The sequence below is a fragment of the Panthera onca genome, chromosome B3 (assembly GCF_046562875.1).
Source record: "Panthera onca isolate mPanOnc1 chromosome B3, mPanOnc1 haplotype 2, whole genome shotgun sequence".
Taxonomy (NCBI): domain Eukaryota; kingdom Metazoa; phylum Chordata; class Mammalia; order Carnivora; family Felidae; genus Panthera; species Panthera onca.
Window position 1 is genome coordinate 42,873,603 of NC_138344.1, and position 13,936 is coordinate 42,887,538.

At 35.1% G+C, this 13,936-nt stretch overlaps 1 protein-coding gene across 4 annotated transcripts in view; it reads left to right on the forward strand.

Moving 5' to 3' along the window:
- The window catches only part of VPS13C (vacuolar protein sorting 13 homolog C), a 192,745-nt gene extending 181,709 nt beyond the window's left edge, over positions 1–11,036 (forward strand). For 2 of the 4 annotated variants that reach the window (XM_078448671.2, XM_078448672.2), the window contains 4 exons: positions 2,031–2,119; positions 8,676–8,799; positions 10,190–10,270; positions 10,586–11,036. In XM_078448671.2, the coding sequence (XP_078304797.2) occupies positions 2,031–2,119; positions 8,676–8,799; positions 10,190–10,270; positions 10,586–10,687 (396 nt within the window). In that variant the 3' untranslated portion in view covers positions 10,688–11,036. Of the gene's footprint in view, positions 1–2,030; positions 2,120–8,675; positions 8,800–10,189; positions 10,271–10,585 lie in introns of those variants that run through there. The other 2 variants (XR_013556316.2, XR_013556317.2) reach the window with 1 other exon arrangement.
- The last annotated feature ends 2,900 nt before the right edge of the window (positions 11,037–13,936 follow it).

Below are 13,936 nucleotides of genomic sequence, written 5' to 3' on the forward strand. Positions count from 1 at the left end.
GTGTTTTCATAGGATATACTTTTCTGCTTCACCCTTATTCTCCTAAGATACTGTTCACACATGCATATATATATATATATATATATATGTATGTATATTTACATATATATATGCACACACACACATATATATATATATGGCCAGTTTTTATTTAATATTCACTTGGTTCACATACTTGTGACTATATGATATTTAAAATGATGTCTGTTGCTTTTTTATTTTAATTACATTTTTCCATGTTCATAGAAATGCTTCACTCTTAATTCTTGCATTACCATCTATTGAGGTAACCTTCTAGTGTGTATTTGATCATTCCAAGTTGTTGGCATTAAAGATGCTTCTGTTATTTTACCAACACTAATAATTCTGTGATAAACATCCTTATAAATATTGTTTTTTCATATATTATTTCCTTAGAATTTACTTGAAAATCTTGAATGCTTTTGATAAATATTGTAAATCTATTCTCCTGCTGCCATCAGTGACTGAATATCTTAATCTGAATCTCAGAGTGTAGTGGATTTTAGTAGTGCTTAAAATAGTTTCTGGTAGTGTAGTGTGGTGATACATTGCCCTTTAAAGGCTTTCACTGGTTCAAAGCACAATACCCTGATAAACTAATGAAAGTACATACAAAATGGGAAGTGGGTAGTATTTCTTTTACATTGCATCTCAAATCTAAATATTTTAACATTTAAATTTCAAAGCTGAAAATAAGTGTATTGAATTGTTATATTCATTTCCCATTTTTCTTTATTATAGAATTTAAGGTATAAATATTGAAAGATTTTGGCTAATTCTCACAGGCAGGATGTGAAACAAGTGACTTAAATTCCACTTGTCTCTGAGACTCATTCTGAAGATGAGATCCTGTTTCTTTGGGGATTCATCTTTGTTCATGGCTTTTCATAACTGTCAAGGAATAACTGAACCAAGGATTTTCTAAAAATGTGTATTTAAGCATTGAAATAATAACAAATGTGCTTTCTCTGCTTGTGATTATTATTAGGTTATCGTTTTAATAATATTGATGTTGTATTCTTGGTTATAAATGTTATGGTCTTGTTTATTAGGTATGTTTATGTTCTATAGTTTCATATACATTATATCATCTGATCTTTAATCGTGCATTATAGATAATGTCAATGATATTTCATTAGCATTAACTATAAAAAATAACTGTTTTTAATGTGTGCCAATTCAAATCACAATAGTTTGGAGATAGTTGAAATGAAAATAAATGTATTTTAATGTGCTATTTATACTTGAATTATTTATGCTTGTTAATTGTCTTTAGCAATAAATTGTGCCAGCTATTTGAAATCTTAGAAATTCTTCATGTTTGTGTTAATATTGACATAATATTTTTTTATCAAGAATATAATTTGGTGTATACATTGGCTTTTCATGCATGTTTAATCTATAAGACCACATAATTCAAAAACATTAAATATCAGTTCTCTTGGAATTTTATTATTGTGGTATATTTATCTCTCTGTAAATCAGTGATTCTTCACCTTTGAGAAGGGTCACAGACCACTTGAAAAAATTTGATGAAAAATATGAACCATCCTTTGAAAAAAGTTGCAAAACCACATTTTCAAAACTTTATAGTCTATTTTAGAGGGTTCATAGACCTTCCAGGTCCTTCCTTGGACCCAAGGTTAAGAACCCCTGTAATGTTAATGTCACACTTTTATATTTGCATATATTATATTCCGTTAATGAAAATGTGTGATTATTTCTGGTAGATATTTTTAAACTGCTGAGTTATCACAGAATGAGGTATATTTTATCAGAAGATCACTTAGTAAGTATTTAATACAGATTTGTCATTTAAGGCACAGTGGAAGTTAATTTATAAATGTGCTATGAATATTTTTCTAGTTTCATGTGCCAATATTGTGTTTTTGTTTCTAATAATTCTTTTTCCTAACTAGCACTGTTACTATAATAAACTAATACACAGTATTGGAAATACTATTTGGATGCATGTACTACGCAAATCTTGAGTCTTGTTTTCTTTTCAGAATCATGTTAAAAGGTTAGAAGGAGAGACTTATCGATGCCACTGTGCTATTGCTGGAAGCAAGAAGACAATCCTTATGGTTACAAATAGGTATTAACTTCAAGTGATATTTTTTCAAATGCAAACTATATAGATGATAAGAATTTTGAAAACTATCGTGGCAGAGGGTTTGGAGAACTATACTTAAATTACAAGATGTTCATTGTCATTGAATCACAAAGATACACTCTAGATGGGTCCTTTGAGGTTGTCTATTCCAACCCTCTCATTTTGGAGATGTTGAAACTGAGGGTCAGCATGTATCCCAGTTACACCACTACTGAGAGACGGAGTCTAGAATGGACTCCATACGTATAGCAGTCATATGTTACATGTGAATTGTAAATCCAGCTATGGAAGCTGAATTCATGAATCATTTTTTCCTAGTAGGTTTTATTTTAGATGATGAGAACACCTTTTTTAAGGATGGTATTACTTCTGTGTGTTTTTTTCCAATTTTTTCTAAGTATTTTGGGAGTGGTAGATAATTTTTCCAAATGTAAGAACTTGGACTACAGTACGTTTATTTTCCTAAGATTTATCCTACATCACTTACTCCAAAATGGCTAGTATATATTAATAATCTTCAAAACTTTCTTAGTTGTGTATTTCATAGGACCAAGCTAGGGTAGTTACAGTAGACAGAAATCTAAATTAGATTCTTTATTACATCGAAATATATTTGAATGGGAAGGAGAGAAAGTAAGACTAACATGACAGTATTTTGACTTAAGCCATGAGCTTTTCAGTGAGTCAACTAGTTGTATGGTTTGTCCATAAAGTAAAGATATTCACAGAACAATCTAAAAAGCATTTTTTACTGATTGGACAAGTAATCACTTATTTTTTATGCCCACAATTTTATAGTGTGTCCATTTTATTAGGCCAAAAACAATGTTTGTTTGTATCATATATTGTACTTAGCTTCAATGGCAGTGTGTTAATTCATTTTAAAATTGTATATCTTTTATGTAATTCAATACTAGGTAATGGAAATCAGGGGTTTTTTGAGGGGTTGTTTCTGGTAATACTTAATACTTTAAAACTTGTTTGATTTAGGCATTTTTTGGGAATATTACTGTGCACATTATATACTTGGTTTTTCTTCAAGTAAAATGAAAAATCATAATAATTTTAAATCTGGTCGCTTACAGAACTTTTTGGGAGGCAGTTAGTAAAATATTCCTGACCAGTACAGTGACTTAGTCTCCTTGTAGCTTTAGAAGACTCTAGCAGGAATTTCTTTGATTGAAGTAATTATCATTATGCTGATCTGTTTTACCTTTAATGCTTACTTAAAAATGGCATTTTGTCTAAAATTGGTGTTTTAAAAAATAACTCTTTTATTGCTAGAGTTATGTTTATTCATTGTATTTGATACAGATCAGGAATCAACAGAATTTCTTTAAGGGACAGATAGCAAATATTTAGGCTTTAAGGGCTATACTATTTCCCAGGTACTTAGCTTCACCTTGATTTGGCTCACAGCATAGTTTGCCCACCCCTGATAAAGACAATAATTTAAAGGATGGAAATAAAGTAACAGTAATTATGGTTTGTCTAGAACAGAACTGGTCTGTACTTTTGTCCCAATGAAATTATTAGTAGCTATTCCTTTCATTCTTAAAAATGTCCTGGTTTGAATCATAAATTATGATAGCCCCTAAAAATAGCCTTTACCAGCAATCCCACCAGCCAGCTGGTATATCTCATTTTTACATTATACATATTTTGTAAAAACTATGTACAAAAAATATATTATGTATATGTAACTAACTTAGGTTGTTCACCTGACAATGTATTATGATCATCTTCCCAAACCATTAGATATTCTTTGACAACATGATTTTTAATGACTATACAATATTGTATTTATGGCTATACTATAAGTTTTTCAAATGCTACCTTACTATTTGATAATCAGTTTTTTCCTTCCGAATACTGTATTATTATAAGCACATCTTTGCAGCTGAGTCTTCTTGCAGCTAAGTCTATAATTATTTTCTTAAGATAAGTTATAATCAGTGGGATTGCTGATTTAAAAATTGTGAAGGTTTTTGAGGCCCTGTCTATTGCCACGTTGTTTTGTCAGAACAGTTGTAATTGATTTTTTTTTACATACAACTAACAGTACAAGAGAATGCACTTTATTTTGTGTGTTTTCTTAAGACTAGTGTTCTCATTTAAACTTTTTGGGTTTTGCTAACTTAATGGGCAGAAAATAATTCTTTGTTTTAATTAGCACTTGTTTGATTGCTAATGAATATGAACATTTTAGTATATTCATCATCTATGTATGTTTTCTTTTCATAGCCTTTCTCATTTTTTGTTTTTTTCTTACTGAATTGAAATAGCATTTTGTAAATTAATATTATCCCTTTTTACCCAATGTATTATTAATATTTTCATGATTATTTTTTAGTTTTCCAATATAAAGGGCTTTTAATTTTTTCATATTGAAATTCATCCAAAATTTGGTGTCATTTTTTTTCTTATCAGTTTTTAGGAAAAAATATGAGTTCTCATGATCCAAATTTATTAGGCTATATCTCCACTAATTAATCCTAATTCCAGCTTAGTATTTTATTTTAGTAATCTTCATTAGGAAATTGTTCTCCAAACAGACATTTTTTTTTTTTAACCATCTGTGTTAGTCTGTGTTGGCTGCTATAACAAAAATACCATAGATAGGTGACTTAAACTACAAACATTTATTTCACTCCATTCTGGAGGCTGGGAAGTCCAAGATCAAGGTGCCAGCAGATTCTGTGTGTGGTGAGGGCTCACTTCCTGGTTCATAGATGACTGTCTTCTTGCTATGTCCTCACATGGCAAAAGGGGTGAGGGTGTTTTCTCAGGCCTCTTTTATAATGGCACTGATACCAATGCTGAGGGCTCCGCCCTCATGACCTAATCACCTCCCAAAGGCTCCAACTCTAAATACCATCACAGTGGAGTTAGGATTCCATGTATGATTTGGGTGAGGATGTAAACATTCAGACCATTACACTAGCAGTGTCTAACAGAAATAGGGACACAGATAAAAGTTGTATCTCTGTCCGTTCCTCCTCTAAAAGAGGGACCTAAACATCAGTGATCTCACAGTATGCTAGAGGCTAAGATAAAGTGATAAACAGAGACTCTGAAGACAGGAAAACCTCTCAGTCCAGTAAGGTGAGAACCAAGGTGTTATGGGGAAGGTGTTAGGGAGAAGGTACTTGAGCTGTGTCTTGTGGAGTATGGATTTTTCATATAGGTAAACAGCAGGCAATCAGAAGCATAAAACATGAAAATATGGCACTTGGAATAATAAGATCATGTGAAATGGCTGGATTGTAGGATGTTTGTAGGGAATCACTGGGAGATGAAATAAGCCATAGGTGTCTGCTCATGACATCTGAAGGGTATAGATTTTATCATTAATGTGATGGAAGAGTATTAATTTTTTAAAAAGTATAGACATTTTATTGCTCATTGACCCAGCTTTTCACATAAAGGTATATGCACATTGTACACACATGTCTTTTTTAAATTCCCATTGCGACTTGTACACAAGGACTAATATGATGAAGTTTGCAGTTTAGAAGAATCTCTGGCAGCAGTTTGAATGCTGAATTGGAGAAGGATCAGAATGGAGACAGGGAGACCAGTTAGAGACTGGTTAGTTTTCTATTGTTGCACAGAAAATTACCATAGAATTAGCACCTTAAAACAACACAAATTTACTATCGCACAATTTCCCTGGGTCTGGAGTCAGCGATGGCATGTCTGGGCTCTCTGCTCAGGGTCTCACAGGCTGAAATCAAGGCATAAGGCTTCCTTCCTGAAGGAAGGAAGTGGAAAGGATCCACTGCTAAGCTCATTTAATGTTGTTGGCAGGATTCACTTCCCTGTACTTGTAGGACTAATACCCCAGTTTCCTAGATCTCTGTCAGCTAGGCACCTGCTATCACCATCTAGAGCCTACCCTCATTTTGGCCATGTGGCTTTCTGCATCTTCAGCCCAGCAACTGCACTCTGGATTCTCAGTCTCTGACCCAGATTTAAAGGGACCTTGTGGTCAGGTCACACCCACGCAGATCAAACTTTTTCTTAAAATCACCTGTGCCTTATAATAAAACCTAATCTTGGGGGAGAAATCCATCATATTAATAGTTGTGAGGGTTATACCAGTCGATAAACCCATGTACACTATACGCAGAATCGTGGGGACCATCTTAGAATTCTGTGTACCATAGAGACTGTGGCAGTTACCCTGATAGGAGGTGGTGAGGTCTAAACTAAAAGAATCAAGACAGATAGAAGGAGCAGCCTTGAGAGACCAGAGCTTGGTGACTGATTAAATATAGAAGAGAAGGGAATAAAAGATGACCTTCTGGTTTGGGGCTTAGGTACCGAGGGGGTTGGAGCAAGAGGAAGAGAATGAAGGAGATTCAGAGTGGCAGGAGAACAGTAATGTTATTGGCCTGGTCAAGAGAGGAAGGACTTTAAAGACAGTGGGAATGATGAATTTGCATTTGACACAGTGATTTGTAATACTTATCTGTAACACTTATCTCTTGTGATTCTCTTCTGGGGCAGGAGGTGGGGGGAGGTGTAATCCACTTTCTAGAGACTGTTTGGAATATGAAGGGGTGTGGAAGGATGTCACAATGATCGGAGGGCCCTACCAAGGCTGGGACTTCGGATGCTGAACTTCCTACAAAGCACAACACAGTCCCAAGTCAGACCCAGATCACAGTAGTTCCTCTGCTGAAAAATACAGTGCTGGGGGTTGATTTTCATTCCTACCCTCCATTGGTTACCTAGTTCATTCATCTTTACCTTCTAAGCGTCTGGAATCTAGCTTGCTCTCTTCCCTTCTCACAGCTGCTGCCTTCACTGACATTCTGTTTCCTGGTGGGAGTATTGTAGTAACTTTTTCCTTTGTCTACCCCACCTCTCCTCCCTTGGCCACTAGATCCATGACTCTAAAATAGGAAACTTTATCATGAAAGTTCCCCTTGCCTGTAGGTTAAAGTTAAAATTTATTTAAATGGAAAAAAAAAATTTTTAAACACAAAAATACCCATCCAGCTACAGACCTCAACATTCCTCAAATAAACCTTCCCTTTCTTGTACTGCTATTTATGTCAGTGATCTATTCCATTTGTCTAGACTATCATTTTCCTTTTCCACGTAGAGAACTCCTTTCTTTCAAAAATCAGCTTTTAGGGGCGCCTGGGTGGCTCAGTCAATTGAACGTCCAACTTCAGCTCAGGTCATGATCTCGTGGTTCATGAGTTCCAGCCCCACATCGGGCTCTGTGCTGACAGCTCCGAGCCTGGAGCCTGCTTCAGATTCTGTGTGCCCCTCTCTCTCCGCCCCACCCCTGCTTGTACTCTGTCTCTTTCTGTCTTTCAAAAATGAATAAACATAAAAAAAATAAAATAAAAATCAGCTTTTACGCCACATACTTTACCCACATAATCAGTCCCTCTCTCTTGTGCTCCAGAAGAATTTTCCACACTGCTATTGCACTCATCTAACTGTGCTGAGATATGTATTTACGTGTTTATTTGTCTTCTAACCTGTGAGTACCTCTCAGGCAGAAACCGTATCTTTCTTGTTTTTCCAGCACTCTGAATATTTGTAGAATTAACTGTTCCTCTGCTTTCCTAATCATGCTCTCTGTAATGGAAACTTTAGAATCAAGTATGGTTATGTCAGTAATTAATCTGAATCACACACTGGGAAATCAATGTAGATGGCCTTTAAGGACTCTATGATTTTTCTTTTTTTTCTTTTTCTTTTTATAAATTTTTTTTTTTTTTTTTTTTTTGCTATTGAGTAAAATGGGATACTCGCTCTGTGATACAGTACATTAGTGTTAAAGTGTTCAAACCTGATATTTATTAATAGGCCTAAAGTGAAACTTTGCTGACATTTGAGGTTTCTGACATTTCCTGCACATTCTTTCTTGACTGGAAGGCATAGATGATTGACAGTAAAGAGCAATTAATAATTTTCCAAGTGAAACCTTTTCAGGAGCTTCTGCCTTTATTGCTTCCTGGATGAGAGTACAGCCTGTTCCTTATGTGTTTTAAAGATGATTTTAGTATTTCGGTCAGTTTTTAAAAAATTACACTTTTCTGAATTTTGCAAGATTGGCAGAAGGGGAATTTTTGAATGTCTGCTATGTTGGTTGGTAGGGGCCGTATTTGCTCTTTATTTGACAGCTACCTACCTAGACTTTTTTTTTTTTTTAAACATTTATTTTATTTTTGAGACAGAGAGAGACAGAGCATGAATGGGGGAGGGTCAGAGAGAGGGAGACACAGAATCTGAAACAGGCTCCAGGCTCTGAGCCATCAGCACAGAGCCCAACGCGGGGCTCGAACTCACGGACCGCGAGATCGTGACCTGAGCCGAAGTCGGCCGCTTAACCGACTGAGCCACCCAGGCGCCCCTAGACTTTTTTTTAATAGGAAGCGTACCTTTTTTTTTTTTTAAGTGCCAGGTTATATTGTTTACTGAGCTAGTTCCATGTCTGCCATCCAGCAGAGCAAAATATTAGACTAATTGTCTTTATCACCACTTGCATGTTTTGTTTCCTTTTGCAAAACAGGCGAGTGTTGTGTATAAAGGAAGTTGAAATCCTAGGCCATATGTCCATAGACTGGCAGTATCCATTTGAAGATTTTGTGTCTCCTCCAAGTGTCCATGGAAACCTGCTAAAAATTTCAGTCAAGGTAAGAATAAATGAATTGCATGTTCAGAGCCAAGAATTTGTTGAGTGAGTGGAAACCAGTGCTTTCTGGCTCTCTTTTACAGTTAACAACACAGAGTGTTTGAAGGATCATGGTGAGGATGATGATGATGATACTATTATAATAATATGGTGAAGTATAAGGAAAGATGTGTTATAATCACTTATTTGTGTACTGTATTTTTTTGACAGTCCTTGATTGTGTTGAGTGAAATATCAATTCTGTTCAATGAAAGAATTAGGACGTTGATACTTCCTTTTTGGCAGAATAAAGCATTAGTAAATAGAATATTTTTTCCAATGTCATATGAATAACTATTTTGCTGTAATCTTAGATGCTTCTGGAAAAATTCCCTTTTTTAGGTTTTTATAAATTAGATTATTATAAATATTTTATCTGAAACACTCATGTTTTATCATAGTTGGCACTTACAAAATACTAATACAATTTAAGTATATAATACTTTCATGTCCTTCTGTCCCATCATTTTCCAAGAAAGAACTTTTTAATTACATAGCAAGTAATTAGCAGAATTGATGCCCTCACCTTTTGCTTAGTTCTCAGACTCACTTTGAAATGTATAATTTTTATTATATATGATATATTGTAAATTTATTTTCACCCCTTAAAAAAACACCACAAATTATCATTCTAAGAATGGTAACTACTAGAGTATGTATTTTCTTCTAAGCAGTAATGATGTTATCTCTATTATTAAAACCATCTGAAAACCTATTTGTCATAAAATTTAGTAGTTAGAGATGTAGGTACTTTTATCCTTTAATTTATGTTTTCTTTTCATAGAAGCTCACAAATAAAAGAAATTGCGAAACAGTACCGTTTTGTTTTTCAGCCTTACCTCATTGTAGAGTGTCAACATCGAAAGAGTCTCTTGGTATATGAAACATAGTTTTCAGACTAGGAAAGACTGTGTCACTCTGCATATATATTACAGGCTCCTGGGTTATCACTCTTCTTTCACATCCGTGGTGAAAATTGACTCAGTGTGTTTTACATTATATAAGAATTTTATCTATCAGCCAAGGGAACGAAGGAAGGATTTTTTGATTTGTCAGATGTGGTGAGTTATCAAGTGCTGTTTCTCGAGGCTATTTATCATAGCCTGTAGAAAGTCATTATTTTATACAGATAGTTGTGTAGTCATCCGATTTCATAAATTCTAACAGCTCACACATATGGAACCACCAGCCTTGTACCAAAATGATTTAGTGCTTATCATACCTGAATAGGTATATTTCATTAGTCTATTTGTTATAAAATAGAGTTTACATTTAAGCATTCAATTAAAAGTTAGGATTTTTTTTTCTTCCCCAGAATAATTTTTCTTCTGTCATTGTTTCTTTTGAAACAGGAGCAGAGTCTGTTCCACAAAAAAGACAGTGCCAGTCATGGCTGCCGGGACATTTATCTGCAGGACAACGCCACAGCAGAGGTAAACAATTTATTTTAAAGAATGACCCTTAATTTTTTAGCTGAAAGATTTTTTTAATCTGTTATAATAATACCCATTATTTCTCTCAAAAGATCTTCCAGTTATAACTCTGGATGGATATGTAAGCTTAAAATAATATATTGCAGGCTTAATGGAGCAGAAACGTCTTATTTTGCATTGTCTGTTTGGATTGTGTATTCTTATCCTCTGCTGTTGGACCTGTGTGGAGAGCTTCAGTTCTTGCTTTTAGACCTTTCTCCTTCACATGAGCCCGTACTTGTCTTTACCATTCATAACAAATATTTTATTTTACAGAGAGTATGTAATGCCATTGGTGATGCACAGTCAATGAGACACCAGCAAAAATTGATGAAGCAATCATCACTGAAACTTCTCAGGCCCCAGACACCATTTTAGTCACAGATCCCAGGGGGCTGCTACTGGGAGAAAAACCAACCATCAGTCTTGTCTATAAATCACTCTTTTTTATCTTGCTAAAGAGAATTTTTCAAGCTATACTGTAGTTTTAGAATTATTTTCCAGGATAGTGTTGGATTTTCCTTTTTTTTCCCTTTACTTTTGACTCTAATTTTGTAACTCTGTGTTGTCAGCAATTCACTTTTCTGCACTGCCACTCAAATGAGTCAGACCCTCAAAGAAATATCACTTTAAACACAGGATGAAATTTCCATTAATGTTTAAATTGTGAAACAAAGGGCATTGGGCTTGTTTTTAATTAAAGTTCTTGTTGAAGAATAAGAAAAGAGCTTAGAATGACTATTGTTCTTTAGGAGGTTTTGGACAAACCTTTGGAAAGATACTGGGTATTTTATTTAGGGGTAATTCATTCAATAATTGAACTGAGATAATATTTTGGGGCAACCAGGTAATTGACTGAAGAAAAGCCACTGAAGGAAGAAATGACATGTTTCCTATTTTCTTTTCATGTTATTTTTCTCCTAATAAAACATGTTTTCCTTTGATGCTTATTTTTCTTCCTTGCATTACAGTATAAATGCATATGGAAAATCAAATCTTAAAATACCTGTGGTCCGGTCTCTGTAACGTAGCATTCATGAAACTTTTGAAATTATTTACTTGCTCTTTCAAGAGGAATTTAAATGGTACAATTATAACTTGCTGATGCATGAAAATATTGTACTTTAAGTTTTTCAAGACTCAGAAATATGAAAAGCTCAATATTTCTATATTCTTAGAGATTGTTTTTTAATAAATTGAAAGATTTTTAAGGGCATCATAAATTAATACTTAATGCATACCTTGAAATGTATTTTAAATACTTACAGGAAGAATGAAAAAGTTAATTGTGTATATAAGTAAAATAAGGCATATATAAGAACACTGTAGAAAATAACTGGTCAGTGTGTCCTTTGAGGGAGCAAGCCTGTGAGAATCTGTTCGGCACAGTAATATTTTTGTCGTTTCCACACCTCACTTACGCTGACCAGAGATATACTGCCTACAAAAGCTTTTTAAAAAATGCTTAGAGGGGCGCCTGGGTGGCGCAGTCGGTTAAGCGTCCGACTTCAGCCAGGTCACGATCTCGCGGTCTGTGAGTTCGAGCCCCGCGTCAGGCTCTGGGCTGATGGCTCGGAGCCTGGAGCCTGTTTCCGATTCTGTGTCTCCCTCTCTCTCTGCCCCTCCCCCGTTCATGCTCTGTCTCTCTCTGTCCCAAAAATAAATAAAAAACGTTGGAAAAAAAAATTTATTAAAAAAAAAAAAAATGCTTAGGAACATCTGACTTCGGCTCTGGTGATGATCTTGCAGCTCATGCGTTCAAGCCACGCGTCAGGCTCTGTGCTGAAAGCTGGAGCCTGGAACCTGCTTTAGATTCTGTGTCTCCCTCTCTCTCTGCCCCTCCCCTGCTTGCACTTTGTCTGTCTGTCTGTCTGTCTCTCTCTCTCTCTCTCTCTCTCTGACACACACACACAAATAAATAAACATTAAAAAAATTTTTTTTAATGCTTAGAAGTATTTAATTTCCTTGAATGAATCATTACATTTGCTTCTGGTTTTTACATGGCATTTATTTCAAATCACTAAATTCATGATGGAATGAAGATGTGGATATACTTGGTTTGCTCTGTTTTTGTTGATGTGTGGTAAAGTTTCTACTATCTTTATGTTTTTAAAGACCAGCCTTAAATCTTTTTAGTTATTGTTTACTGTAGACTCTAGAAAGAGGATATAATAACTAATGCCCTAAATATTTGATCTCTGATATAGAATGGTGGTCTTTGCCTTTTCAACATCGTTTTTTTTTTTTTTTTTTCTGTGAAGGAAAGTGTCATGTATAAAACTTCCAGCCTTAAACAGAATTTCTGCATCAGTAGTTAATTGCAGTTTATTAAATGGAGCATTATAAACAGAATTTCACAGCAAATGTGCTCGTATTCTGTGTCTTTAAAGCAGACTTAATCAGGAATTTGAGATATCTGATTATATGTCTCATATGAATCACAGCTATTGACAGTGTCCTAAATATTTAAGTAAATCATATTGTACTGATGGCATGTACAAAAAACATTGAACTAAAAGAATTCATAGAACTATTATAAATTCACCATCTCAGTTGGCATAGAAATAAACTGTCAAATATATGTAACATTTTAATTTGATTTAATCCCCTGAGACCGAAATAATTCACTGGTAAAGTGTGATGTCTTTTGTATTTTTAAAAATGCTTTCAGAGTCATTTACTTGTGTAGGAACTAAAAGAAATAAAATGTTTGGTGCATTGTTTACAAGGGTGAAAACTTTGTGAGTTTGTGTTAAATGTTCAAATAACATTTACTTCTACTTTATCTTTCCCTTTTCCTCTTCCAGTCCTGTCATAGGGAGAAGTTAAATTAATAGTTATGGAGCACTTAAAAAATGCTAGTTAGGGAAAGGCTTTGCTGAAAGGTACTGAGCCCCTTTACCACCCTGGAGATCTCTGGCACAGGTCTTCAATTGGGGGTGGGGGCAGAGAATACAGAGAATGTATTTGACGAGGGCCCAGCTCCTCCACTTTGCAATCCTGGGCTGCTTTTGCACTGGGGCTGTGCCTTCTGTGGTTTCTATTAGTTACTGACGGTGCAAGGCAAGGGTACTAGGGCAGGTCCATTCCTGGGAGACAGGAATTCCTCTGATAGCTGACTGGCTTGAAGACTTTTCAGTGGCCTTGCAGAACCTTTCTTAGGTTGCATGATAGTCTGGGAGGCTCCTACCAAGTCTGTTCTTCTCCTCTACCCTCCTTCTACTCCCTTCCTGGGAGAGACTACAAATCTGAAGGCTATCCCGGTACTGAATTAGTCAATAGGAAGAACAGGTGCATGATTGTGTACTGTCGCAAAGCGGGGGCATCAGAATAAGAAAGAAAAAAGTGCGTAGATGTGTAGACCAAAGCTTCATGTGAACATCTGATCTAGGGTGAATTTACTTACATGTGTTTCAAGATTTTCAATTATGTATGCGAGAGGACACTTTTTTTTTTTTTTTTTTAATTGGCCCTTTAGGCCTCTAAGTGTATTGATCTGGTGCTGCCTCCATCTGTATTTTTAAGTGTTCCACATGCATTTCTAAGGCACAGCCAGGACTAAAAATTAATGCTCTAGACTGGAAACAATTAAAGAAGAGTTCTACAAATATCAGTGCCAATTAAAA